The 26,870-nt window shown below is 52.8% G+C and overlaps 9 protein-coding genes across 9 annotated transcripts, besides 4 other annotated features; 5 read left to right on the top strand and 4 right to left on the bottom strand.

The window, feature by feature from the left end:
- Nucleotides 1–599: 599 nt before the first annotated feature.
- EKO05_0011248 (uncharacterized protein) lies at nucleotides 600–1,664 on the top strand (the record flags this gene model as incomplete). The annotated part of the gene is made up of 3 exons (XM_059637948.1): nucleotides 600–909; nucleotides 959–1,359; nucleotides 1,413–1,664. The coding sequence occupies 3 exons, from the start codon at nucleotides 600–602 to the stop codon at nucleotides 1,662–1,664; spliced, it is 963 nt and encodes a 320-aa protein (XP_059493931.1).
- Nucleotides 1,220–1,256: a tandem repeat.
- A 579-nt stretch (nucleotides 1,665–2,243) lies between the features above and the next one.
- Nucleotides 2,244–7,636, top strand: EKO05_0011249 (uncharacterized protein; the record flags this gene model as incomplete). The annotated part of the gene is made up of 8 exons (XM_038944470.1): nucleotides 2,244–2,365; nucleotides 2,427–3,325; nucleotides 3,382–4,384; nucleotides 4,436–4,678; nucleotides 4,725–4,953; nucleotides 5,003–5,316; nucleotides 5,367–5,887; nucleotides 5,937–7,636. 8 exons carry the CDS (start codon nucleotides 2,244–2,246, stop codon nucleotides 7,634–7,636), a joined length of 5,031 nt encoding a protein of 1,676 aa, XP_038792437.1.
- Nucleotides 7,295–7,325: a tandem repeat.
- A 323-nt stretch (nucleotides 7,637–7,959) lies between the features above and the next one.
- On the bottom strand, nucleotides 7,960–9,644 carry EKO05_0011250 (uncharacterized protein; the record flags this gene model as incomplete). Its single annotated transcript, XM_038944307.1, has 2 exons — nucleotides 7,960–9,251; nucleotides 9,299–9,644. 2 exons carry the CDS (start codon nucleotides 9,642–9,644, stop codon nucleotides 7,960–7,962), a joined length of 1,638 nt encoding a protein of 545 aa, XP_038792438.1.
- A 319-nt stretch (nucleotides 9,645–9,963) lies between these two features.
- Nucleotides 9,964–10,013: a tandem repeat.
- Nucleotides 10,014–10,253: 240 nt separating this feature from the next.
- EKO05_0011251 (pre-mRNA cleavage and polyadenylation factor (CPF) complex subunit) lies at nucleotides 10,254–12,294 on the top strand (the record flags this gene model as incomplete). The annotated part of the gene is made up of 2 exons (XM_038944335.1): nucleotides 10,254–10,311; nucleotides 10,367–12,294. 2 exons carry the CDS (start codon nucleotides 10,254–10,256, stop codon nucleotides 12,292–12,294), a joined length of 1,986 nt encoding a protein of 661 aa, XP_038792439.1.
- Nucleotides 11,602–11,636: a tandem repeat.
- Nucleotides 12,295–12,720: 426 nt separating the features above from the next.
- EKO05_0011252 (uncharacterized protein) lies at nucleotides 12,721–13,882 on the top strand (the record flags this gene model as incomplete). The annotated part of the gene is made up of 3 exons (XM_038944295.1): nucleotides 12,721–12,756; nucleotides 12,815–13,135; nucleotides 13,214–13,882. The coding sequence occupies 3 exons, from the start codon at nucleotides 12,721–12,723 to the stop codon at nucleotides 13,880–13,882; spliced, it is 1,026 nt and encodes a 341-aa protein (XP_038792440.1).
- A 784-nt stretch (nucleotides 13,883–14,666) lies between these two features.
- Nucleotides 14,667–16,352, bottom strand: EKO05_0011253 (uncharacterized protein; the record flags this gene model as incomplete). Its single annotated transcript, XM_038944400.2, has 1 exon — nucleotides 14,667–16,352. One exon carries the CDS (start codon nucleotides 16,350–16,352, stop codon nucleotides 14,667–14,669), a length of 1,686 nt encoding a protein of 561 aa, XP_038792441.2.
- A 917-nt stretch (nucleotides 16,353–17,269) lies between these two features.
- On the top strand, nucleotides 17,270–19,168 carry EKO05_0011254 (uncharacterized protein; the record flags this gene model as incomplete). Its single annotated transcript, XM_038944403.1, has 7 exons — nucleotides 17,270–17,329; nucleotides 17,381–17,448; nucleotides 17,498–17,566; nucleotides 17,617–17,952; nucleotides 18,019–18,541; nucleotides 18,590–18,804; nucleotides 18,883–19,168. 7 exons carry the CDS (start codon nucleotides 17,270–17,272, stop codon nucleotides 19,166–19,168), a joined length of 1,557 nt encoding a protein of 518 aa, XP_038792442.1.
- Nucleotides 19,169–20,322: 1,154 nt separating this feature from the next.
- Nucleotides 20,323–23,320, bottom strand: EKO05_0011255 (uncharacterized protein; the record flags this gene model as incomplete). Its single annotated transcript, XM_038944491.2, has 2 exons — nucleotides 20,323–22,264; nucleotides 22,314–23,320. The coding sequence occupies 2 exons, from the start codon at nucleotides 23,318–23,320 to the stop codon at nucleotides 20,323–20,325; spliced, it is 2,949 nt and encodes a 982-aa protein (XP_038792443.2).
- A 1,707-nt stretch (nucleotides 23,321–25,027) lies between these two features.
- On the bottom strand, nucleotides 25,028–26,666 carry EKO05_0011256 (uncharacterized protein; the record flags this gene model as incomplete). Its single annotated transcript, XM_059637949.1, has 2 exons — nucleotides 25,028–26,346; nucleotides 26,420–26,666. The coding sequence occupies 2 exons, from the start codon at nucleotides 26,664–26,666 to the stop codon at nucleotides 25,028–25,030; spliced, it is 1,566 nt and encodes a 521-aa protein (XP_059493932.1).
- Between the last annotated feature and the right edge of the window lie 204 nt (nucleotides 26,667–26,870).

Raw genomic sequence — 26,870 nt, forward strand, 5'->3', positions numbered from 1 at the left:
CGCAGACAACAGTTTGCCACACGAAAGCCGGCCCCGAGCCGTGCCGACGCCAAAACACACGGGAAATGCTCGAAAAGATCGCGAGTTTCTCATAAGACACGATGTAAATGCTGCGCAGACACAGACTCATCTACCTCACAACAAGAGACCAGCAAAAATGATGGAAGAAGACGACGTAGAAGATGCAAGACTTCATTAACAACCACTCTCTGCTACAACCATGACCGCTATTTTGGCGCGAGAAATTTCCCCGCACTTAGGTCTTTCAGCCAGCCCCTGGTCGTTAGCTCTGTGTGAGAGGGCTTCATCTTCCACAAGGCCTGCTGAGCGACCAGAGATACTCGCAGGGATCGTTGTTCTGATTGCATATCAGACAAAAAGCCAAAAGCCACCAGAAGACATACTCAGCTGCGCCCAAAGCACACGAGGCATATCCTGATGGGTCCAGATACCAAAATGCAGATGTTCAAGTCCAGACCTCTGATAGCGAGCAGTCAGCTGATGGTCCGAACCTGGGTGAATATTAAACTGCACCGCCGTAAGACTTTCTCAATTCGAGCGAGCTTTAATTCTCATCTACAACTAGAGATCTTTTAGCCATGTATCTTACCGGCCTTGCGTTCTGCGCGGCTGCTTTCCTTACTTCCGTCCACGCACAGAGCTATCCGGGATGCAAGGGTGGATTATATGCACTTGTTGGGAGAGATGTCTCCAAATACCCTCCTGCCCAGACATTCTGCTCTTCGAAGTTCCCAGTGCCGGTCCAAACGTCGACTATCGTAGCCCCGACGCAAACGAGGGCACAAACTGTTTACATTACAGCCACTACCACAGGGACAGCTACAGTCACCACGACCTATTCGACTTCAACATCCACATTGACAACCCATGAGACAGCTACTATTACCTGTCCGTCTTGCCATTTCACTCGCGTGTAGCATCCTGCTGACCGAATCAGTTGAAACGACCACCACTATAACAGTTCCATACGCAAAGCGTGCTGATCCAACATCTGACAAATGGAAGAGCATTCTTAGTCAAGCCTCTGCTTTCGTCGGTGCAGTCTGCACGTGTATTGAGAAGCCCAAGACGACCAGTGTGACGACGACACCAACGGTAACAGCTACCACCACAGCTACCACCACGGTCAGCATAACAACTACTTCAACCGCGTCTGTTGTTGCTACAATATCAACTACTGAAACGAATACTGTTACAACGACTACCACTGTGACGGCGACAGCCACTGTGACGGCAGCTCCTAAGCCAGACTACAACCAGTGCAGCGGATCAAACACCTTTTGCGCGAACTCTGAAAGTTGTGTTTGTTACCCAACAACAGACAATGTAGGAGAATGCGTAAGTCGACTCACGGAAGTGTACATACGTCTTGAAGCTGACAATACCCCAAGTCTACGAATGGCGGCAGCTGCGGGCAACCGTGCAATACTGGGGCTGATTGTCCGAACAGCCGTTGCGTGACACAATGCCGGTACTCTGGATACGCGGGTGGCTGTACACCTGATAACGATCTCTTGAGGTGTCGGACTAGCTCCACTAGTGCCAGGTTGCTGTTTGCTCGCGGTTCGAAGTTGGGACAGGCTCGGGATGTGGAAGCTCGAGCCGTAGCGCACCGACCTTATATCGAGCCACCATCGCAGTAGGTTTATATTGGGCTGAGGGTTTAGTCTAGAGAGCTTGGGTCAATGCATGTCGTTTGGGCACATATAGATTCTATATACAACGTCCTCGTGTTGATTGTTGCAGCTTGATCTCACTCGTGACAGAAGCTTTGAGATTCCTCAATAAAGGTATTTTTTGGACTGGCGTGCGGAACCCGGCCCACCTGGAGATTGCCAACACGCATTCAACGACACCACCAACATCTTGGAGATAGAACAAGAAAATCGTGCACCGGTTAACAAATTTTGAACCTTCTCACAAGGCAACATCCTGATTAATGCTTGTCCAGATCGGGTCCAGGAGTGATGGAACATGTCAAGAGACTGCGATTTAGATCGTCACAAGTCACGATGATCATACGACTACTTTAGAAGTCTTGATCCCGTTGAAATCGATGGTCGAGGTCCAGCTGCAATAATGCATCGTCGTGAGGTCGTGGAAGACTAGCGTCAAAGAGAAATTTTGCCCCACATTCCCAGCGTGTCACAACCCAAATCTCACCTCAAAATCTGTGGTCCGTGACCTTAACGCCTCTCCCGACCATTGAGCGATTTGTAGCAATGGCAGGGGCTGAGGGAAAGCAAACAATACCCACTCCAGAGAAGGCGCTGCGGGACCTAGCCAAGAATGCATCCAAGGCCATCCCTCGATTTGCAGAAAAGGAACCAATCACCGGCGTGAAGTAAGGATGCAAAGTCCGTGAACATCGAAGTTCAAGTTCCAATCATTGCTGACCTCGACAGAGAGCTTCACGTCCTAATTGATCCTCTCTTGGAAACCGCTGATCTGCCCGATCTGAATCCCGGGCATCGAGCTGCAGCATCGAATGCACTGTGTTCGATTATTGAATGCTGCCAGGCATCAAAGACCGAGTATGCACGCAACGCGATCCTGGACCACTCGATATGGCTCAGATTGTTCAACATTTATCTACAGAGATCAGATGATGCCAAAGGCAAATCGATGAGACAGATGCTCCTGCTCCTAACAAGTGTCATAACAAAGAACCAGAGCACGCACGCATCAGAACTCCGACTACAGGCTGCAGCAACTTTTGTGGACATCATCTGTGACCGACAAGACCGTGTCAAAGTCAAGCCGGCCTTGCAGGGTCTAGCACATTTCCTTCTCCGAGACGTGGTGTCGATAGCACAACTGCTTGAGCTGTACGGAGCTCAGTCCGCATCCAATGGACATTCTGGGACATCTTCTTCGCAAACTCTTTTCAATGCTTTCCTTGTGTGGGTGGTTCACCACGATACCTCACTCTCGGCGGGGCATTTGGTCAAGAACTTCCTGATCCAGGCACGCCAGCTGCCTGATAACGCAACTCAGAGTAGCAGCACAGCCATCTCGCCATTATGGATAGAACCAGTCGTACAGACACTACATCAGTGGCCGGATCGTTTGCGTGAGTTCAAAGCCAATGTGTTCCCGCATTGCTTCCTGCCAAATATCGACGAGTACCTTCGCTTCCTCTCCTACCTGCGCTTTGGCGTACATGTGCAATCGAGAGGTGTTTTGCCTCAAGCCCTGCGCACATACGAGTCTCAAACCAGTGGGTTGGAACGCTCTGAGGAATTCAAGATCTTGTTGGCTGCCCTTGAGACTGGCAAGGAGTTGACGATTGTTCGGGACATCGGTGAGTTGAGATGCAAGACTTGCAGCCAGGGAGCAGAAGGAGCTAATTTGACACAGACTTTCGTGTATGCGATCGAGTCGAAGTACAGGGCAACTACCTGAACCTGCCCGACGACATTTTTGGCGCTTGGATGTCTCACTCTGAGCCCGAGGTCAGGCTAGCCGGCGTATTTCTCTCAGTGCACTCTACTGCCATCACAAAGCCCATGACTGGTGGCATCTTCAAGTCTCTCAAACGTAATTTGATCCACCTACACTCAGACACTGATGCCTACTTCCGACGAGAAGTTCACGGCTATACACAAAAGTTGTTTGACCGGCTCCGAGCGAGTACAGCCACTCTGTCGAAAAGCTTGATCAAGGGTCGCACGCCAGAGCAAGGCCGGCTACCATTCCCCAAAGAGTGTCTCCAACAGCAAAACTCATGTGCCGGGACAACTTTTGAGGACCCACTGATGGAATCTTTGGCCTTCGTCGTGTGGTACATAAAATTCCTTGAGTGGGAACTCCGGTCGACCGGCACATATCAACGCCGCATCACGGCTCTCAGATCTCTAATTCTCGTTCTTAAGTCTGGTGTTGACCCGGAAGTGCCACATGCGCAGTTATCGAAGTCAGCTCAGGGAGAGTTGAACTGGGCGCATGGATTACAGACCTCGAACCAACAACTGATTCGGTCGCTGCTAGACTTGGTCATGGATCCCTTTGATGATATTCGAGAAGCCTCCATATCCGCCCTTCAGTTATGTCTTGCAACACTACCAGGCGTTGAAAGAGATGCAGTGGTGACGTCAACGCTTCCACGCTTCGTTGCTCGCGCTGAGGCCATGATGCTCTGTACAGGGCGCGCTGACCATGCAGATGGTGTCGCTCGGGCCTACTCACTGCAGTTTTCTGTGGCTAGTTCGAGTGCCACAAACTTATCGGATTCGCCATCATCGAGGTTTGGAGTGTTTGAGGGCCTGAACAAGCAGCTTGAGGAAACACTCCAGGTTGCCAGAACAAACCTCTCGGAAGCTGTCAACGGCCGTCCAGTGCACGGCATGTTTGCTGCGTTGACGTGAGTTCTATTGACACTCGATTGAAAGCCGATTTGACTCATACTTCACAGCTATATTGTCGACCAGGATGGGTTCTACCCCAAAATTGCAGAAGAGTCTACTGACGCTCGCCACACTTGGGTACAATCTCATGGTGACATCATTACGAGCTTTGAGTCGCTCTGGACTATTGTCTTCAACGTCCTCTGCGCCGATGCACCAGAAGGAAACGTACCAGACGAGATGGAAGAATCAGCCAGCTTGGACACGAGGGAAGTTCTGAGCTACTCGTGGAGAGGTCTTAAAGAGGCTAGGTGAGCTCATGTTGCTGGTGTTAGTTATTTCCACTTACATTTATAGCGTTTTAATCCGTACAATGATCACCAAGGCTACAATTGGCGACGATGGGCAGGCGATGATCACACCAAATGTCTTTGAAAGGCTCGGTCGGCTCTGCTTTACACAGCTCTTGGAGCTTCGCCATCGCGGTGCACACTCGACAGTTGCTCAGACCTTCGCGGCCTTTTGTCGCCGTTGTGCCACCTCCAAGATCCCACAACTCCAAGCACTGCCAGAGGCGTGGTATCAAGTGAGTGCGTAAAAGTCATACCCTAACAGCTCCTGACATCTAATGCCAGGAAACACTTCGATCGATGCAAGACAAAGCTGGTGCGATCACAAGGAGATCGGCTGGCATTCCCACACTCATGGCCAGCATAATTGCAGCTGAGCCAGAAGCTGGCGGGAAGTTGCTCGCGCGCGCCATGAACGACCTGGTCAATGAGGCGACTGTTGAGGCGCAACATACGAATATTGAAGAGAGTCGATTACCACAGGTGCATGCGATCAACTGTATCAAGGAGATCTTCACAACTTCGAAGCTCAGCGTAGCATCAGAAGCGTACATTGCACAAGGCCTGGAGCTTGCAGCAAAGACCCTCAACTCGAACATGTATGTTGAACTGCACTTGTCGGAAACGTTTTGACTGACAGCGCGAACAGCTGGCCCATTCGAAATTGTAGCCTTATGCTCTTCAAAGCCCTGATTGAAAGGCTTCTGGGGAGCAGTGAAGCGCAAGACTGGAAAGAACAGGACCGTGCAAAGACATCTCGGTTCTCTTACGACAACTACCCCAGCTTACTGAGCATACTCTCTGACCTCCTTGATCCGGCTGGTCCTCTCAAGCAAACACTGGAGAACACGTCAGAGAGCAGCAATCCTTTCGATCTTCATGGAGCTGAAGGCGTCTTCCCAGCACTACAAATTCTGCGACAAGCGCGACCACCTACGAATGAACTTGGTCCAATCCGAGCCTCTGTGGAGAAGCTCTTGGCAAGTCCGCACTGGCACATGCGCGACATGGCAGCACGGACTGTGGTGTCACTGCTTCCTTCGCACGAGGTGCACGATGCAGCCTTTGAGATGTTGAGGACCGGATGCAGCTCTGCTAACCACCGCCACGGCCTGCTGCTGGCTGTAAAATATATGATAAGGAAGCTTGTCAATGACCAGACCAGTCCGGGTAAACTCAATATCGCTTCTGATCATGATCCCATCGCTGACGTGTGCAGCCTCGCAAGGAATCGAAGTTTTACTGCTCGAACTCATCAACTGTGTTGAACTCTGGTTCACCCATAACACATGTCCCTTCGTCGATACCGTATTCCTTGACATCGTAAGCACATGCGGCCTGGCCGTGCTACAGCGTGAAGAATCGAAGCCTGTGTTGCATGCATGGACACAGCTCATGTCGTCTATTGAAGTCGGTCCAGAGTACGAGCTGGGTGTTTGTGGTGAATCCGACAGCTCTCTCCGTATCGAAGCCTTGGCTAGACTATTCATTACCGATCGAACTATCATCAGGCCCGAGTCCTTAGGCACGATTGTCTCTGAAGATTACCAGAGCATCGGTGATACTCTTATGCTTCTAGCAACAGAGGATCCAGATACCTGCTGCGCTGCACTGGAGACGTTAGAAACGATTATCCAAAAGGCCTTTTCGAACGCACCCACAAAGCCGATCTCGCTACTTATGGCACACGTACATCGTGTTATTCTGAACGCCGTGGATGTGGAAGTCGTATCCAAAGCCCAATCTGTGTTGGCAGACGCCCTCGACAACGAGTCTGCGAGGACCGAATTCTTCACCCTTGTCACCGACTCGCAGCTCCTCGATACATTGGCAAGACTGGAGGACCAATGCCTCTCTGCTCCGCCTTCAAACGTGCAGAGCGCCCTGCACCTCCTCGGCTTCTTTATCGACCATGCCTACCACACGCTCCCGGAATCCCATGACACCATCTTCGCGTCCACAAGTCGCTACATCCGCCTCCTGCGCATGACAATCATGGACACCAACCCCTTCGACACGCGCTTCGCCGCCGCGCAGTCGGTATGCGCACTGCATCACCTCTGGAGCTCGAAAACACCATCATCGCAACCATCTCCGCTCGTGCTGGGGCTGGGCCTAATCGTATACGACACACTCCAAGACGACGACGACGAGATCCGCGACTGCGGCGCTCTCGCAACATCCACATTCCTGACCACGAGCCCAAAGATAAAATCAGCGCCTACAGTCCCGCTCCTAGCAACCCATAACCTACTCACGCACCTCCTCTCTCTCTTCCCAACCTCCACTGCACTCGCAACCCACGCCCTACGCCGCCTGCTCGACACTCCCCAAGGCACCCCACTCTTCCAAACCCCCTTCACCGCCATTCTCTCAAGGGAACTAATGCCCAACACCGCGCTATTCGCGCAGGAGAAGCAGAACCAACACAAAGACGACGTCCTAGACGCGCTGGCCTGGTCTTCCATCTGCGTCTCTCTCGCCACCTCCCTGCCTGCTTCGGCAGTAGAGAGCGCAGCGGCGTGGACAGCAACCGCGCTCGACGTGCTGGCTCGCACATACGCCGGAGACACTGCGGATGCAGATGCAGATGCAGATGCAGATGCAGCGCCCACGGACGGCCCGCTAGGCTGGGCCAGCAAACCCCGCGTCTTCACCTGGGCAGTGCGGATCCTCTGTCTAGCCGATCTAGCACTGCAGAGCCCCAGCCCGCATTCCTCTGCGCAGAGCAAGACGGCCATGAAACTGGGGTTGGCGCGGGTGGCAGACGCAATGCGTCGAGGCGGGGGTCACGGTGTGTTGGTCCAGCGGGCGGAGAGGGTGTTGGAGCAGGATGTGCTGCGGGGGTTGGGCGTGCTGAGCGGGATTGCGAGGGAGGCGCCGGGGTATGCGGCTGCGGGCGGGTGGATGCACGGGTGAGGGTTAGGTGTGTTGGTTGGAAGGTAGGTAGAAGTCGGGGGCTCAAGTAGTAGGTAGAAATAGCTTGTCTATTTTACGTCTACTTTTTTTTTTAACAACAGAATGTGCTAGTCTGGTAGGTAGAGAGGAGGTTAGAAAGGAATGTATTAAGAGTGTTAGAGGTGCTGAAGAGAATTGCAAGAGTGGCGGTAGAGTATAGTAAAGCAAAAGAATAGACTTATAAAGTTTAGATTAAGTACAAGTCAAAAGCAGTTATTAGGGATAATATATCTATTTTGTATTTGTTTTGGAGTTTTATGACAAGATATTGTGGTTATTCCCACTTACCGCCTGGAAAACATACCCCCGGCTCTACTCGCTTCGAACTGCTTACTCACACTCCCGTACTTGGCCTGCCACGCGAAGAAATACAACAACGCGCCCAGCGGCTGTCCCACCAGGCAGAAGCTGATCCAGAAGATCATGTTGCCTGCCGTTTTCCCGTCGATGCCCCTGATCTTCTGAAGATAGTCGGTCAGCGCAATGAGCGGGATCTGGGTCATCATGCCAACGAACGCCACGCCAATGACATTGTGGGTTGGCACGCCGACGAGCAGCTCGTGCAAGACGCCGGAGATGAGGAAGACGATGATCTGGGCGACAGGGGGAGGCACGCCGCGACCGACGAGCGGGGAGTAGACGTGGCGGCGCATGAAGTTGGTGACGGGTTTGTTCCACGTGGTCCAGTAGGTACGTATCGAGCTGGAGTTCCACCAAGGCCCGTAGAACTCGCGGTCACCGAACCGCATGACTTCGGCAAGGGCGTTGAGCGAGGATTGGAAGAGGGCGAAGAAGCCGCACAGCCAGCAGAAGACGCTTATGGTGCTGAGCTTCATGACACGTTCGAGGATGGCAGGGAGGTTGAGCGTGAGGAACTTGTCGAGCGAGTTCTGGAGGAGGGGCGCGGCGTATTGGGCGCTGGCGATCCAGACGACGATGCTGAGGCCGAGGACTTCCAGCAGGCGGCGGAAAACAAAGCCCCAGCGGATGTGCGAGGTGCGTGGATAGACGGGCTGGTAGACGAGCGTGGGCGCCCACCAGAAGTAGCACATGTTCTTGAAGTTGATGTTCTGGGGATACGGGCAGGAGTTGTAGAGTGCAGGAAGTGGCTCTGCTTGCTTGGGGTGCAGATAGGCGTGACGCAGGTCGCGGTTGGTGAAGGCGTACGAGGCACACTTGAGGAAGACGATGACGGCGTGCATCTCGCAGAGGGTGCCGATGCCGGGATGGTGGATGTCGTAGTAGACGTACTTTGTCGCAATGTACAGGTTCGAGACGGCGTTGACGCTGTGGAAGAAGGCGACGGTGTGCCAGGTGGAGTTGAAGCTCCTCAACGCGGCGGCATACTTTTCAGGCGTGTCTTCGTCCTTTTCGTCTGTTATTTTTGCGTGGGCTCGCTTGGCTTGCCACGATGCGAGCAACTCGATGAGATAGGTGACGAAGAGGTGGGCAGGGACAAGCAGGTAGAGGAGCAGGCCGGTGATGACGTCTGAACGTCGATAGTCGTGACAGCTGATGCAGATGAGGACGCCGTATTTCTGGAGATTGACAATCATCAATCGCAGGTTGGACACAACTGGTGGAGTCAGCATCAAGTTTGGTATGGTTCAGGAGGCTGCCTACTCAAGACCAGGATCATGAGGTTTCTGAAGCCGACGAAGCTGGGCGTGTTGTCCGAGTCGTGGCTCAGACAGGAGGTGCGAGTGTCTGCGTGTGTAGCAAAGACGTGGCGGTACTTGCTGTCTTTGCTGCGCTTGCGTGGTGCGGCGTTAGACCGGGTGGAAGTGTTGCCATTGGGGTGGGCTGGAGTATTGCCATTGGAGTGGGTTGGAGTATTGCCATTGGAGTGGGTTGGAGTACTGCCGGTCGAAGCATGTCCAATCTGGTCAGCACTGCGGCCGCGGTGTTTGGTGGAATTGGCCTCCATGGGGCTGAGTCCAGTGGACAAGGCCTGGGTGAGGGTAGCCATGGTGGCTGGCAGGCGATGCTCGAGGAGCAATCCAGGGTGTTTGTCAGGGAGGGTTGAACTTTTGTTGGGAGAGGCGGGATTGCGTATCTCCTGTGCCGAGGTGGTGGAATGAGAGGCGGTGGAGCGGGTGGGCGGAGGGATTCAGGACCGGCATCGGCATCAGCTACTTGGCCAGCAGCTGTGGGCGAAAGAAGAAGATCAGCTCGCAATGCATGGCAGACTTGGTGCACTGGAGGGGATGTGGCGCTGCAATTGTTGAACTGCGGGGCCCACGTTCGCTCTTCCGCCTTCCCCGGACCCGTGGTGTGGGAGTGCCTGGAGCAGCCACAGCAGCCGCAGCAGCCACAATCAGCCACAATCAGCCACAGCCAGCTCAACTCCAAACCTCGACAGTGAGTGTCGATCGATCAACAACAACGCGCCGCAACCCGTGCACGTACAACGCCCACGTGCAACGCCCACGCACAACACCCACGTACAACACCCACGTACAACACCCACGTACAACACCCACGTACAACACCCACGCCCACGCCAGTTCATGGAGCGCTGACTGCCTCCCCCCTCACCACCGCGGTGAAGACGTCGCGACATCCCCCTCCCCCCAGCATGGAGCGCGAGCCCTACCAGCACCAGTTCGAGGGCGGCCCGCGCGCGCGACCGAAGCGTATGTCGATGCTCTCTTGCTGCGCGCTTGTAGCAACCCAACGCTGACCGTCCAGGCGCCGTGACCGACTATGGCGCGACGACCGTGCAGTGGATGCGCAACCGCCGCCCGCGGTACAAGCACACGGCCACGGCGGAGATGGAGCGGCCGAGCGCAAGCTACATTGTCGACATGCAGCCGCCCGCCGCCCGCCTCGCCAGTGCGGCCGAGTCGATACCGGCCAAAGCGGTGCATTCGTCCCTTAACAAGGTCAAGCACCCCATCAACGTCGTCAAGTGGACGCCCGAGGGCCGCCGCCTGCTCACGGGCTCCACCAGCGGCGAGTTCACGCTGTGGAACGGCATGGGCTTCAACTTCGAGACCATCATGCAGGCCCACGAGGCGGCCATCCGCTGCGTCGAGTACACCCACACCGACGACTGGCTGCTGTCGGCCGACCAGACGGGCGTCGTCAAGTACTGGCAGACCAACTTCAACAACGTCAAGGAGATGCAGGCCCACACCGAAGCCGTGCGTGGCCTGGCCATTGCACCGACCGACTCCAAGTTCGTCACGTGCGCCGACGACACCACGCTGAAGATCTGGGACTTTGCCTCGAGCCAGGAGGAGCAGACCCTCACCGGCCACGGCTGGGAGGTCAAGTCGGTCGACTGGCACCCCCACAAGGGTCTGCTGGTCTCGGGCTCCAAGGACCACCAGGTCAAGTTCTGGGACCCGCGCACAGGCCGCTGCCTCACCACGCTGCATGGACACAAGAACCCAATAGCAAAGACCATCTTCGAGCCCACCCAGGGCAACCTGCTCGCCACCTGTGCGCGTGACCACACCGCCCGCATCTTCGACCTGCGCATGATGCGCGACGTCCTGCTCCTGCGCGGCCACGAAAAGGACATCATCACCATGGCCTGGCACCCCATGCACAAGAACCTCCTCTCCACCGGCGGCGTCGACGGCAGCATCCACCACTACCTCCTTGATGAGCAGAATGCTCCCGCTGCCACGGCGCCCACCCTCTCCCCCTACGACTCCGCCGACCCGCAGAACGCACCTGCGCAGGCCATCTACCCCGCCCACAGCATCCCATACGCACACGACTTCACCGTCTGGACCCTCGACTGGCACCCGCTCGGGCACATCCTCGCCTCAGGCTCAAACGACCGCGTCACACGCTTCTGGACCCGCCCGCGCCCCGGCGACACAAAGTACCCCGAGGACAGATACCACATCGGCCAGGCCGCCGCCGAAGCAAACGGCACCTTTGACCGCGGCCACGGGCGCCGCCAGCGCGCAGAAGAGGAAGAGCAGGAAGCCGAAGACGAAGCCGAGGGCCTCGTCGACCAGAAGCTCCCTTCGAAAACTGCAGGCGTTGGCTCCCTCCCATTCCTGCCCCCAGGTCTCAACCTGCCCGGCCTCGCGCCCACAAATCCAGACGGCAGCTCCAGCGCCCTCCCGGGCATCGGCGGTGTTTCGCATCCTGGCATGCCACCCCTTCCCCCTCCCCCAACAGGCATGAACCCCTTCGCCGGTGGCCCACCGCCACCCTTCCCCGGCGGCATGCCCGCAGGCATGGACCCAAGCCGTCTGGCAGCCCTCCTCCAGTCCGGCGCCGTACCACCACCTCCCCCGCTAGCACACCATGGCGGACCTCCCCAACACCAACCGCCCTTTCCCCCACAGCAGGGCGCACCACCACAATTTCCACCCGGCCCCCCACCAAACTTCCAGTTCCCACCCGGTATGCCGCCCGGCTTCCCCCCACCCGGCTTCCCACAAGGGCTGCCCCCCGGCTTCCCCCCACCACCACAAGGCTTCGCGCCGCCGGGCATCCAGATGGCAGCGCAAAACGGCGGACCTGTTCGCGGGCAGAATGGCGGGCAAAATGATGGTCAAAACGGCTGGGAGAGGAAGAGAGCGCCGCTGCCGGATCAGAACGACGCGCTGCAGGCCGAGATGCGCCAGGGGCGGTATCGCAAGGCTAGGTAGTATCGGCCTTGAGCGTGTGTGGAGTGTATGCATAGCATATTTGTGCAGAGAGGGGGTTTGGAGGTGATGAAGTAGTATTCGCTTCAACACACTACCTACCTTTTCAGTCTGTTTACATGGTCTTCTCATCCTTCTTTACTGGAGATCAGAAAAGTTAGCTGTCTGTGTTGCTGATGCAACCATTCTGGTGTAATCGCTTTTTGCTAAAGTTAAGGTGTAAGGGTTTGGCCCAACGGTTTTCGTGGGGCGTTGATAGCGTCATCGTGTTGGGGAAGGCGAAAGGTGGGGAACGGAGGTGCTGGTGAGGGGCAGGCAGCTAGCATGCATCCGAGGATCGAGCATTGAAGGAGACAAACACCAGAGATCTGCTGTCGAATAACGGTGACTTCTTGACACTCGGATATACAGAGTGCGTGGTGGTAGAAGATGTTGTTTGTCGAATGCAAGGGAACACCTTACGAGGTAGCATCCTCTTCCCACCTTCACCGTGTCCGTGAACTGAGCCCCCCCCCCCCCCCAGATCGGCTTCCAACACGGCCAAGCAGCGGGAGAGCAGATCAACCGCTGCATCGCCTTCTACGCGATCCTGTTTCAGAAAAACTGCAAGCAGACATGGCCGCAAGTCCTGGACCACGCCTCGCAGTTCGAGCAGCAAGCGAAAGCGAAATGGCCGGCCTACCACGAGGAAATGCGCGGCATAGCCGATGGCGCAGGGAAAGAGTTGCTGGACATCGTGGCAATCAATGTGCGCACGGAAATCAACTTCGGGCTGTTCAGCGATGGCTGTACGGCGCTGGCATGGCATACTGAGAGGCGCGCGTGGATGGGGCAGAATTGGGATGTGCGTTACCATCCCTTTATCCCACAGGAACATCGAGAATGCGGAGGTAAGATGAAAGCTGACCAGCAATGAACGCAGTGGATGACGACGCAAAAGCAAAACCTCATCGTCACCAAAATCACACAACCAGCCAAACCAACCATCCTGCAAGTCACAGAAGCTGGCATCATAGGAAAAATCGGATTCAACAGCGCTGGCGTCGGGACCTTGTTCAACGCGATCCGCGTCCACGGCGCAGACCCATCGCGACTCCCCGCGCACTTCGGCCTGCGCATGGCGTTGGAGAGTGGTTCCGTGGCGGACGCGGTGCAGCGGCTGGAGAGCTACGGCATGGCGTCGTCAGCGCATATTCTGCTTGCTGACACCACGACGTCGCTGGGGTTGGAGTTTACGAAGTCGTCGTTTGCGCATTGCGAGCCGGATGCTGCGGGGCGCGTTGTTCATACGAACCACTTATTGAAGGAACATCCGGGGGAGACGGATACCGTGTGGTTGAAGGACTCGCTCACGAGAGTGGCTACTATGACAGCGAATGCGGGCGCGCTGGGTAGGGAGCCGAGCTGGGAGGCGGTTAGTGGGTTGTTTGAGGATGAGCAGAATGCGCCTGGAGCGATTTGTAGGGTTCAGACGGAGGAGACGGGGAGTGCGACGTTGTTTAATATCGTTATGGATTTGAAGAGCAGGAGGGCTGTGGTAAGGCTGGGGAGGCCAACCGAGGTGGAGGAGACGATGGAGTTGCAGTTGTGAGTGATGGTCTTGCGCAGGATTTCGTGTGTACGTCTTAAGCGCTTTTGTACAGCTTGAATGTAGAGGAAGTCGTATGGTTGTGCATTACTATTTCGCAGTAGGACTACCTATTATTACACACAAGTTCGACACCAGTGTTGCAGCGTGGCACCGCTATATTGACAGGTCCAAGTGTCGACAGGCCATGGTGCATCAAGGTGTGCATATTCTTGTTGGCAAGGGTGCTCCCAATCTAGTGTGCATGAAGTGGCGTTGACATCTGTTGTTCGGCAACGTGTACCAGTAGAAGCACGCCTGCCGTCCTTCAGCCCGACTATCGCCACATGGTCCGACTGAGTCTATGCGGGCTTCGTCGCAGTGTGTGTGGTGCTCAGCTATCATATGTCGCGGTTATGTCTTCGTGGTTTGGTGCTATGCGGGGGGTCTTGCACACGGACTGTGATGTCATTTTTTAGGACGTTGCTCGCATCCGTGATTGCCTAGGTTCGGCTGCCAGACAAACACGCATGCTTGCCTGCCAACAGTGTTGATTCAATTGAGATATCGTCGAGCTGGCCAGCTTGGTTCCTCTTGCAGTGCGCAAGAACAATGTAAGGTGACCACGAAGAGTAATCAAGTGGGTCGGTCACTTGGTAGCGCTCGTGCATCCTCCTCTCCTCTTGTAGTGGTGCCGCAGTATCGGCTCAGAAAATGGCCTTTTGCTCAAGTTCTTCCGGATATGTCTCACAGAACAATCCTTCGATATGGCGGATCTTACAGTACTGACCACGCGCTGAATTAGAGCTCATTGAGATTCCATCCCGTGCACATGCTCAACGCTGGGATATAGGTGAAACTCTGCATTCCAGTCGCGAGGCGTGGTTGTGTATGTGTATGCATTGAGTGGTTCGACAGGTTCTGACGTGGCAGTGGGGTTGAAAAGATTCCAGTGAGACAGACATCCTCCGACTTCGGTTGGGAGAAGACCAGGGACGTCGTGAAAACTCGGACCACACACCGTAGGAGCGATAGCTGGCGGCACTGTGAGCTCCCTGATGCTCGCCTTCGAGGCGTAAAGTTCCATGTACTCCTGCTTTACAGGCGCTAAGGACCGCTCATACTCTTCGAGACAACGTGTGGCAGCAGTCCATCGTTCGCGGATCGAACGAAAACACTCTGCGAAGACGTTCATGAACTCTTCCACCTGCTCCCAAGAATACATAGTGAGAACCTCGGGCTTGCAATACTGCAGACCTTCCAAGAAGACGATAGCGGAGTGGAAGACATGATGACACGGGTGAAACACATATTTGATCCTCCCAGGAGCAGCTTCTGCCTGTTTGAAGTAGCCTGCAGCAATCTTCACTGCGTTTGCCAATGCGACCATCCTCTGATCCGTGGTAGGGACTGGTGTGCGCTTCGATGGTCGATTGAGCATAAAGTAGACGTATGGCACAGCAATGTCGGAGTACAACGTCATTTCTTCCCACCTTGCTAGAAGGCCCGGGTCTTGGTTTGCGCGCGCTGCAGCGTAAATCTCTTGTTGCCACTGGCAAATGCGGTCAATGCAACTTTGGCCCCAACTTTCGAGAGAATCGAATTCCTGCGGTATTGGCTCCTGCTGCCACATGACTGAGACAAATTCTGCTTCGATCAGTCGGAAGCTGCATATGATCCGTTGGGTGAATTTGGATATCCGCCCTTCAGGGACGGTGCCATGCTGGGTGATGGCAGTGTCGTCGATCTCTAGTGGGAACTTCACCTGAATCCCCTTTATGGGCAGGCTAGTTGGAAACAGAAAGATGGAGCACACTCCGACTTCCATCTCCCATGCGCACCAGAACAGGCGTCGCCGCATGTCGCGTTGGTAGTCGGATATTTGGGCGTCGATGGGCAATTCTTGATGCAGACCAAGGTCTATCACTGATTGGCTTATCAGACCTGTAAGAAGCCAGAGGTCCGCCATACCCGGGTTCAGGAAGATGTATTGTGTCAGGAGAAGGATCGCCTGCAGACCAGCAATGTCGTTTGTTGCAACTTCTGGAATCCACTGCATGGCACACCTGACAAGCTGAAACGCTTGCTGATTGGCTTTTGCTACATTCTTCCGGGCGTGCGTACTCAGCGAAATAGCCATTACCATGCATACAACGTATTGGTGACGAACAGAGTCCTCGTCTGGCTTTAATGCCTTATTGGGATAAATGGAGTTGAAGGCTGTCGTCACATCAGTCCGGTGGTATATAGGATACTGCGTAATCACTCTCTCCAAATAATTGTCGAGGAGAATTTTGGCTCCATTCTCATCGGCAATCAGATCGCGAAACAGGCTTTTGGTTGGGGGATTGATGATGGACCTAGGATGGTTTTCGTCGAGGTCGGTGGAGCCTACAGGGCCTTTTCTGGATGGCAGCTGCGTTCCCTTGACCACGCACTGTAGGATCGGTCTCGCTTTGGAGACACCAAGAAACGGAGGGGTGATATCTTCCATGGCTTGGTTGACGAGGCTGTCAGCGAAAGCGCACTTTTCCATACCATTTCGGCTTGGATGCGGCTCAGATGCTTGCGAAGTAGCTGGGGACAGTTGGCCAAAGCGTTTCGACGAAGATGGGCTCTGAGCTGCCTCCAACCGAGCGATATGAGCTTCCAGGTGATCAGCTATGCTCCGGTATGGCAGGGTGGAAGCTGTCGAAGAGTCGAAGCCAACGCATTTCACACCTGCGTCCACACAACGAGTGCAATCTGGCACCTTGAAATCGCACTACCGTATTGTCAGTATGATGGTGGCCGTGCAGTGAAACATTATGGATAAGCACCGCAAGCTTTCTCTTTCTGCACCTGGCGCAAGCAAGCACACGACGGCGCACTTTGTGTTTCTGCATCATGCGATGTGGGTGTTACACGTCTACAATACGATATCGCAGGGCTCATGGCATTACGGAACTCGTGATGGTTGTGATGATGCTGAGAACTCTGGGTCAAGGCGCAGGCAGCGGGACTAGCCACCTCGCACCCTCTTAGCTTCGGCTAGAGCGCTTATTGAAAGGCAACGTCTGTATGTGCTAGTTGATCTGTTTCTGGTGCTTTGCTGGCTGTGTTGGCGGAGGCCTACATTCTCGAAACTAAAGAATGCGATTTATCGAGGGGGTGTGCATGTACGCTGCACGCACGCAAGTGAGGGTGCCGCAAGTCCGGCGTTGGTAATCCCTCTGTGTTGGGTCACGCTTGCCAGATAAGACCTCCGCTCAATGTCGCGTCACAGTCACCTTATTAGTTCGTCACCTGCCCAGCTCCATTGCGTGTTGAAGCTATCGCCTTTTGCATACCTTTCTTTTGGGGGGGAAGCAATGGCGATATAAGCCACACAGTCGTGAATTCTGAGCGCTAGCAACCTTTACCCTCTGCATCATGGCTATCGAAACTGGTAACCGCAGCGCCACTGCAGTCAACCTGGACACTGTGATTCAGGTATTCCTCGTCAGCCTACAAATCTGGCGCATCTACTGACGCTTGCAATAGAGCTTGCCCGCATGCAAGCGCTGCCGAGATTGTCGCCGTGGCTGCGACACACTGCTCCCGAAATGCCGGTCATTGCTGCTCTATCCCGACGGCTGGCTGCCTCGCTAACAATAACAGACAATGCACCAAAGCCGGTGTTGAATGCGTGTATCATGATCCCGGCCGTGGCGCCCTCGTTCCTCGCAGGTACGATCTTGAGTTCAACAGGGCTCGAGGCAATATCTCACAGTGTGTAGTTACATATCTGAACTCGTTGATCACGTGCGTAGACTTGAAGCACGGAGTAACCCATCTCCGGCGTCTTCAGTAGACACACCACAAAGTGCAAGCTTCAATGCAGCCACAAAAGCTGAGCCAGTCCTGCCTGGCAGTGGCCTCCAGTGTGAGCATCACTTTGCGTACGCTGCGGACAGTTACCGATACCTGGGTTCGGAGTCGTGTCTCTTGAAGTCACCGAGGTTGCAATCTACTTATGTTCGTTCTCCGTTCGACGAAGAAGACGACTTTGTTTTAGAGTGGAAGTCTTCACCGCAAAAACTACACGAGCTCGTCGAGGAGTACCTGGAGTGCATGTATGGACTTCCCCACTTTTAGGCTGCTACCCTAGCTGTTGGCTGATCAGACACGACGATTTGCAGACAACCAGTGTACCCTGTAATCGATATGTCGCAACGATACCTCACCCTAGATGTTCCTACACATCTTGCGCCTGTCGAAACTTTCTCCCTCAACATGATCTATTCAATCGCATGTCATATAATTCCCAATACTGCCAAAAGACAAGACGCTCAAAACCTTTGGCAGTCGTCAGGTAAGCAGGCCCACTATCAGGCCAACTGCCTCAAGTATCGCAACCTTGCCGGCAAGTTCTACGACAAAGCCATGGAGCATGTCGAAGCAGCCACCCTCGAGCCTACTATAGACACGCTTCGAGCAGTGTTGTTGATGGCAATCAACAGCCTGTTCGATCCGAAAACCGGCAACATTGGACAACAGATAGCGCTTGCTGCGCGCATCGCCTACAGCCTGGAGGCGACGGCAGAGCAAGAAGGTTCATCAACGAACACTGAAGAGCTACTTCGAAACATGCATATGACCATCTTCAGCATCGAGAATGAGATTGCGTCAACCCTAGATCGACCTGCAACATTCCCGGAACCAGTAGGTTTGATTTCGAAACTTCTCAGCGCTGAAGTCTAATATTCGCAGAACTGGGAGCTTTGTTTCGACAAGGCCAGGCCAGCTGAGTATATGTGTTCACTGTTTCGCTTACAGCATCGATTCCGTAACGGCGATTCAATTGCAAAGGCCAATGTGAAGAAGATGCTGCCACGTCTTGATGAAAAGGCTGAGCTGCTCCCCGTTGTACGCATCGCCTTGCATACAACGGTGCTTCTCTTGGATCCTAGCTGGGGTAGTGCATGGTACGTCGTTTTTTCAGGCTATACTTACAGCTTCGTCACAAATTGAACGTTCACCCACTGACTCTTTCGGTATTGCAGGTATGTGCTTGAGGCTGTCGTGAGCCTGGGCGGCACGTATACATTTCTCACGCCGCACTGGGTCTATCGAGCTGGTACAATCATCATTCAAAACATGCCAGAGATCTATGAAGGCAATGTCATCCAGCTCTATTCCAACACAGTTCATGTTCTTGAACTCTCGTCCTGGAAATGGCCAAGCTCTGCCGCTCTAAATGCGTCCCTGGCTGACCTCATGACACACATGAAAAGCAAGTATAGGCCCAATTGGGCAGACAAACTCCGACTAGGAGATGTCAGTATATGAATCTCCAATACACATGGCACTGGAACAATTCTGAACACCGATCTGGTCTGAAACTCTAGGACTGATACTCGGGAAGATTTTCGAAACTTCGCCAGCTAGTTGGTCGCGAAGGTCTGACAGAGCATTGCGAAGAGGACATAGTAAAAGAGCGAGGAGAAAGACAGGTTGGCATCCCTCCCGCCTCAGCAGTAACGAATATTGATCGAGTGTCTCCGGGCAAAAATTCGGTCAGAGTGACCACGCATTTCTCGAGACGACTTATCCATGCGAGAGAGGTAACGACAGCCCTTTGGTCTAGCGGTTGTCTTACCGGCCAACGCCCCTATCAGTTGTTAGAAGAAACAAACTTTTTTCAATACTCTGAGTGTCATCTTTCGCACGCACGAGGTTTCCGCATGCGCCTTAGACGTGTCGAGAACGTTCACTCAGACCAGCACACGCTCCACTTGTCAGTCTCCTTGAACGTCGCATCCTAGGTATCACAGCTCGTCGGCTTGGAAGGTCCGCTTTCGTCTCACAAGCAAAAGTGCATGGATACTGCCGCTGTTGCAGGATATCAAAGGATTGATCAATGCAGGCACTTCGACATGTCTCACTGTGGTCGACGGAGCAGCTGAATTATCATGCTGGGCTAAAAAAAAGCAATCTGAAATCAACATATTTGGCCATAATATCAAGCCCGGTCCAAGCAACAAAGCTAAAGATTCCAATGACAATATTGACGATGACAGCAATAACTTAAACGAAAGTATCACAGTAAAAGCGCCAATTCATCCACCGCTCATAGCCTGAATGTAGTTAGACGGCACGGAAACATGGATTACACACGCATATATACCCAAGAACAGAATACGACTCTTTTGTCTCAGCACTTGTTACCTGTCTGCTCTTTTTACTACTCTTTCTGACTACTCCATAGTTCCTAGTTTCCTACATCACGGTCTTCCTATCTTCCTATCGCAGTCGAGGGTCCAGACACAACACCTCATTTTAGTGTCTATGGAGGGCTTATACCTGCACTCTACATGATCAGAATGCTCGGTGATGGGAAATGTATGTGGATGACTGTGCACTGAGCATTCTTGGAGCACAGTTCGACTGTGACACCGTGGAGATAAGAACCCATGCTCGATTGAGAAATCTGTTCGTTCCTTTCAAACTACATCTCTTTCGGTATGAACGTGAGATTGTTGTTCGCTGGCTAGAAGAGCTTTCTCTGCGCGCCGCTTTCCCATGAGTTCGAGGATAGCATTGAGGTTCTCAAGCCTCTCGAATATTCCTTGACATCTATGGTAAGCTACACCCCTAGCGGATGCTATGACACTGACGCCTGCATTATCTGCTATTCGCCAGTCGGCACCGGAATCCAAAAGCTTATTGGCCATACCGCTATGCTGATTCGTGCATGCGTACCAAAATGCCGTGCAGCCCGCGTTATCTTGGATATTAATCTTGGCTCCTCTGCTGAGCATATACTGGACTGTTTCGATGTCTCCTCCAGCAGCTGCAGTATGCAATGGGGTTTGGCCTGCGTCCTCTTGGACATTGGGGCTGATTCCTTTACGGAGGATGCACTCAACGATCGAAACATCTCCTCTGCCAGCTGCAAGATGCAGTAGGGTGCGGCTGCGACCATCTAAAATATCCACGCAGGCTCCTGAGTCAAGCAGTAAATTCACGATATCTTCTTGACACCTGGACACCGCAATATATAACACCGTACGGCCACGTGAATCTTGGAACTCCAGATCAGCACCTCCATGGAGAAGTAGTTTTACTACTTCTGCGTACCCTTCATGCACGGCTACATGAAGCGGTGTTTGGTTATTGCTGTCAGGGACGTTCACCGTGGCGCTGGCCTTTAATAACTGGCGAACGATACCTGAATTTCCATTGAAAGCTGCACGAAACAATAGAGTCTGACCATACTGATTCTGTGCATTCTTTGAGAAATGCTCTTCGAGAAGGACGTACGCAAGATCTTTTCGTCCTCGAGAGACCGCAATGTCTAGTAGTTCGTACATGTCATCGAATTCGACTGGAGCGCGCTCGAGGAGCAATTCACAAAGCGATACTGAACATTTTCGAATTGCCGGACTGAGAGATAACTGCACGTCTCTTACAGAGCTCCCTTGAATAAGGAGCTTGATAGTACTCTCATGGCCTTCGGATGCAGCTGTTTCGAGTGGGGATTTAGAGCTCCTCCCGTTGAGTTTCGTGTCCATTCTGGCACCAACAGAGATGAGTAGTTCAGCGATAGATGTGTAACCATGCTTTGCAGCTATTGTAAGGGGTGTTTGCTCCGTCAAACTTTCCAACTCATTTTGTGGTGAGAGAGTGAGAACTGCATTCGGATCACAGCCAAGCCCAAGAAATATGGCCACAACATCGTGGAGCCCAGACCATACAGCCAGATGAAGACCGGTAGCTCCAAGGATAGACCCGGAAAACACTTGTTCTAAAGCGTGTCGAATGGCTTGAGGACGTTTGAGCAGTCTTTCAATAGCGCTCTGTATCTGCTTCATATCGGTGAGGCTGGCATGGACTGCCCAATAGTTGGCGGCATAGCTGTATAAAGGTTGATCATCCCGTAGCTGGTATCGTGATTTGTATTTTGGCCGCGGTTCCGAGAAGACAGAGAGCGAAAGGTAGGTGATACAGGTTGTTGCCACCATCAGCTCCGCGCTTGGAAACCAGAGCTTGCTCGTCCTGTCGAAGTAGTCCTGAGCGGTATAATGTACTAGTCTTATCTTATTGCTTCCTTCGTCAACAACAAGAAGTCCAGCGCACACAGAGAGTATGTCATCAAGACATGGAACACTGTCCGGATCTAAAGCTGGGACTTGATCCTCCATAGCGAGCGCTTCACACAGCTCTAAAGCCAACAATGGGCGCTTCGCGTGGGTTACCCACGACAACACCTCTCTTGCGAACTGTGCTTGCTCCTCGGTCTGGCCGTTGATACGTTCCATGGCGGCTTCGTAGGCGGTATCGTATGGATTCGAGCCACTTGCTAGTCTTTGCAAGGCATCTCGGAAAGCTTTCTTCGACCTTTGGAATTGAAGAGAGTCAACATGTAACTTGGCCAAAAGGAACCTATCGTGGAATTAGTTCGTGAAACTGTACGAAGAAAGTTCCAACTCACATCCCTTGTGCGGATTGTGCAATTTTGACAGCAGCTTCATCCAGAAGTGTTGGATCGCGGTGCACTATGTTTCCCTTGGTGTTACCTCGAACGAAGTGCTGTATGTCTTCGTCCCTCGCGCTTATTTCCAGGACACCTGCTCCCTTAAATTCGGAAGTAATGGTGGGAATATCTCTCGATGTCGCCAAGATATTTATGTTGCATTCATCGCGAAGCATAAAGATCGTTGACAAGAGATCCCCCAACGAGTTTGTGTTGCATTCATCCAGGGCGTCGACCACGAGAAACACACGCCGGAGGGAATTGACCATGGCACGAATGCCTTTGATGATCTCCTGTATAGGCAAAGGCTTTTGTATATTGTTGTGACGCTCGTATAGCTCTGTTATCGATACTGGAAGTTGTTCTTGACGTTTGACAAGTTGCTGTAACAGGCTTGCGAGTAGTTCCTTGGAGGACTGCTTTTCGTTGAAGATGTTGAACAAGAAGGCGATACCATGAAACAGTTCACTTTTGTAACTCTCATAGAGATCAGCGATGACAACAGAGGCCAATATCGTTTTGCCCGCTCCAGGCATACCTGGGCAGAACAGAGTTTTACCCTTCGTATCCTTCCAGAGAATGTATTCGGGTGATTCGAGGAACCATTTGCCCGTGGTGTCATGTCTTCTTTGAATGGCATCCTGATATGAGCTATCATGGTCTGCTTTTGACAGCCAGGCGAGAATTTCTTTTCGTTCTTGTGCATTCTGGAGCACTTCGTCACGTTCCTGCCGAGCCTCCACGTCGCTATATAGCTTCAATTGCGACAATCCTAAGTCGCCGAGTTTTAATGACATCTCTTGAGAAACATCTGCCTGAAGCTTCAGCAGGTTTAGGAGCTCGGCAAGTTGTTTGGTGTTTTCTCGAGAGTTCGCATCCACCTCGTGAAGCAATCTTCCAGTGTTATTGGTCAGTGCCAGATGCAGGAGATTCTTTTCACTTTCGATAGAGCCAACAAGCTTCATGATTTCCTTCTCTTGAAAGGGCCATTTCAGTTTGCTACCCAGACTTTTTGACTGGAGTCTGGTCTCCACCAGGCTGAGGGTGGTCCGGAGGCGATGCAATGGTCCTTCAGGTTTATCCAGGATTTTTATGCGAGCGATCCAGGCCTTCCCTGCTTCTGAAGTGTCTACATTGTCTTTTAATTCTTGCAGAATGTCTTCGCACTCTCTGACCGCATCGCGCAGACGTTTCCGGTCAGTTCTCGCTTCAGAAGCGGTATGGATGTAAGTTATAACTTTTCCAGATATCTGGAGGATAGCGATAATGCTGGCAGCAACCTCCATCTATAGATTTGAATCCTTGATGAGAAACGCAGACGAGATTTCGGCTAAAAGGCTGAAGATGATGAGGTTGTATGTCCTTTATTGCGGGGTCACCAAGTTCATATGAAGCGCACACCCTGGGCTGTGCAGGCAGAAGAGAGCAACGAGTGGACAGAGTCAGCCGCGCGAGGCAGAAACGACATCCGCCTTACGTCAACTAGTGGTCTATCTGCTTATATGCGCCATGACGCGTGTCAGACTTCTCGGCCTGATGCTCTTCGACACATCAAGAAGGTGACAAGACCTACATGTCAAAAGCGAAGTCTGTCGGATCTAAAGTGATAGGAACATCCAGGAAAGCTTGAATTCCTCGAATAATCTTTCCTTCCACCCGCTGGACCATCACATAGGGCAGCATATTTTGTACGTCAGCCTCGCTTCTTTGAGATCTATCTGTGCAGGTACAAGCACACAGCCTAACACTAGACTTGTATTTTCGTACGCAAGTTGTCTAGCTCTGTTGTTAGATATCTTGTAGCTGTGTTAGGTGCGCTTTGAACAGTGAAACAACCTGCGAGTATGGACACGCTAGTGAAGGTGTTATACGTACCAGTAGCTTGAAAAGCTCAGATATTGTGAATATATATGGAGTCAGAGCGATAGTTCATACATCACCTTGGTGATGTCATTTATGTCAAAATATTGAGGAAAGGATAAGAATAGCCACAAACCTACACAAAATAACAGAGGTATGTAATACACTAAGCAAGCAATTGTTCATGTGTCTAATATATCATACATCTTATTCCAAAAGCTCAACTCCAGCAAATGCGTATTGGAGCCAGACATTGGCATGGATATGCAATTTTGATAGGACTGGGACTGCTACATCATCTATAGCATCGTCTACTCTGTCCTTTATCATTATCTGCATCACCACTTTCCCATCACCATCTCTACGCCAACATCTCCCCACTACCGCTACAAAGCAGAATCAATTCAGCTACATAGGGGCAAGACCGTGCCAACCTGTCTGACCTTTTCAAAACTTAAGATGTTGGTCCTAGCTACAGAACAGAGACTACACTGGGAATCCTAGAGAGTAAAAAAGTTGTTTTCGACATGAAACCAAAGCTTCTACGGTGCTCCATGCGTCTGTACCTGTATCCTACGATAGAATGGGGATATGAGATGAAGACACCAGAATCTGTTTACAGGCACTGGATACGTACAATCCTGCAGGGGTATCATACACCAAAGCTCTAAGGCATGTCAGGCAATGTAGAGGAAACCATCCATTGAGTCTGGTCCGCAAAGAGGACCCCAACGTCGGTCGGTGATACTACTATAAAAGACAGCAAAACGACATGATCCAACAACCGGTTTGAAAAGAGAACCCTCAGAAACTCATCTAACCAACACCCACACCCCGCGGCTCCCCAACTCCGCCTGCGGCAGAAACAAGTCATGCTGCATATCGACATCACTCCTCGACGACTCCCACACCTCTAGTTCAAACCTCTTCACCAGCGCCGCAAGCACAACGTACATTTCGGCCCGCGCGAGATTGATGCCCGCGCACTGCCTCGCACCGCGTCCAAACGCCATCAAATACTTTTCCAACGGCCGCCCATCTGGCGCCTTCCCGCCGATCCAGCGCTCGGGGATGAAGGAATGGGAGGACGGGAAGAGCGTCTCGTTGTGGTGTGTTAGTGGCGCTGACATTCCGACGGGGGTGAATGCGGGGATAGTGTAAGGACCGTATTGCATGGGTGTGTGGGCCAGGCGCGCGTTGCGGGTTGATATGCCATGCGAGAGGCGGAGGCCTTCTGATATGCAGGCGGAGAGGTAGGGGAGGTTTTCTAGCTTGGTGAGGGGGGTGCGGATGTGTGGGCTGGGGATTGCAGTTTTCAACTCCGCTTTCAGTTTTTGCAGTTTTTGGGGGTTGGCGAGGAGGTGGAAAAGGGTTGTGTTTAGAGCGTGGGCGGTTGTGTCTAGGGCTGCGCCGACGATGAGCTGGCTCTCTTGGCTAAGTCGCTCCAGTGACCTTTCTGAGGGTGGGAGGTCGCTGTTGAGCAGCTCATGAAAGACGGTTGGGTGGTCTTTAATCTCGTTGCCATTGCCCCCACCGTCTTCGTTCTTGTTTCCGTTCCTCATGAACACCTCTTTCACACGCTGGTTGTTCAGCGCCCGAAATGCTAGCATAGCACCGTACTCGGGACTCATGTTCGCAATCCAGTGTTGCGGGAGTCCACGCATGACAGTGTGCAACCACGGCATGTGCTTGGTAAACACGCTCATGGAAGCAAACTTCTTGACCGCTTGGGTGAACAAAGGTGCAAAGGCCGGATCATCAAGCGCATTCTGCTTGTGGCCCATGGAGTACTCGATAATCACATCAGCCGTTAAACATCCGAATGCTGGGCCTGTGGGAAGCGGGCGTCCAGATTGTTTGAACTCTTCGAAGCGAGCGCAAAGCTTGTCGACGTGCGTCCAAATCAGATCTTGCAAACCCAGCACGCGCTGTTTGGAAAAGAAGGGGTTGAGGGCTGCGCGACGAATGCGGTGGTGGGAGTGACCGTCTGTGGAGAAGGTGACGAGAGGATTGCCGAACTGGCCTGTCATGTAGCTGTGTTTATCGCGAGGCGCGGAACGAGTGTAAAGCGTGTCAATGAAGTCTGGGTCAGACACATGGAGCTCGAAGGGGTTGATACGAACGATTGGACCTTGAATCATGCCGGATAAGCAGACTGAGACTATGGTTCGCCTTATGAGGCGGTTGGACGAGAGCGTACTGACCATACCGTTCATGCATTTCTCTGACCTTGATATAATATCGACCCCATTTGAATACATCGTAGTAGATCTCGTACCACAGTGTTGCAGCGGCTAGTTTTGGACCAGGAAAGATTGACAAAGGGCTGAAATAGAGTTGATATATCACATTGCCTCCAAGATACAGAATGAGCAGTGTTATCGCCGTAACGGTCAATATGCCCAACTCGTAACCGGAAATACTGCTGAGGATTACTTCTTTCAGCGACATCTTCACTTCAAATAGCGTTATGATGGATGTTGCAAGCGAGCGGAGGGTCTCCAACCTACTCTGGTGGGTAGAAGGAAAGCGGGGTATATGATGTGCGGTGCTGCGGTCAGCTATGCTGTGTACCAACCTATGATGTCAGCTCTGAGCTAGAACATGATTGTGATTGGTATGCGATGGCTGTTCTTTCGAGGTTCATCGTTCGAT

This window comes from Ascochyta rabiei, chromosome 22 (assembly GCF_004011695.2).
Source record: "Ascochyta rabiei chromosome 22, complete sequence".
Taxonomy (NCBI): domain Eukaryota; kingdom Fungi; phylum Ascomycota; class Dothideomycetes; order Pleosporales; family Didymellaceae; genus Ascochyta; species Ascochyta rabiei.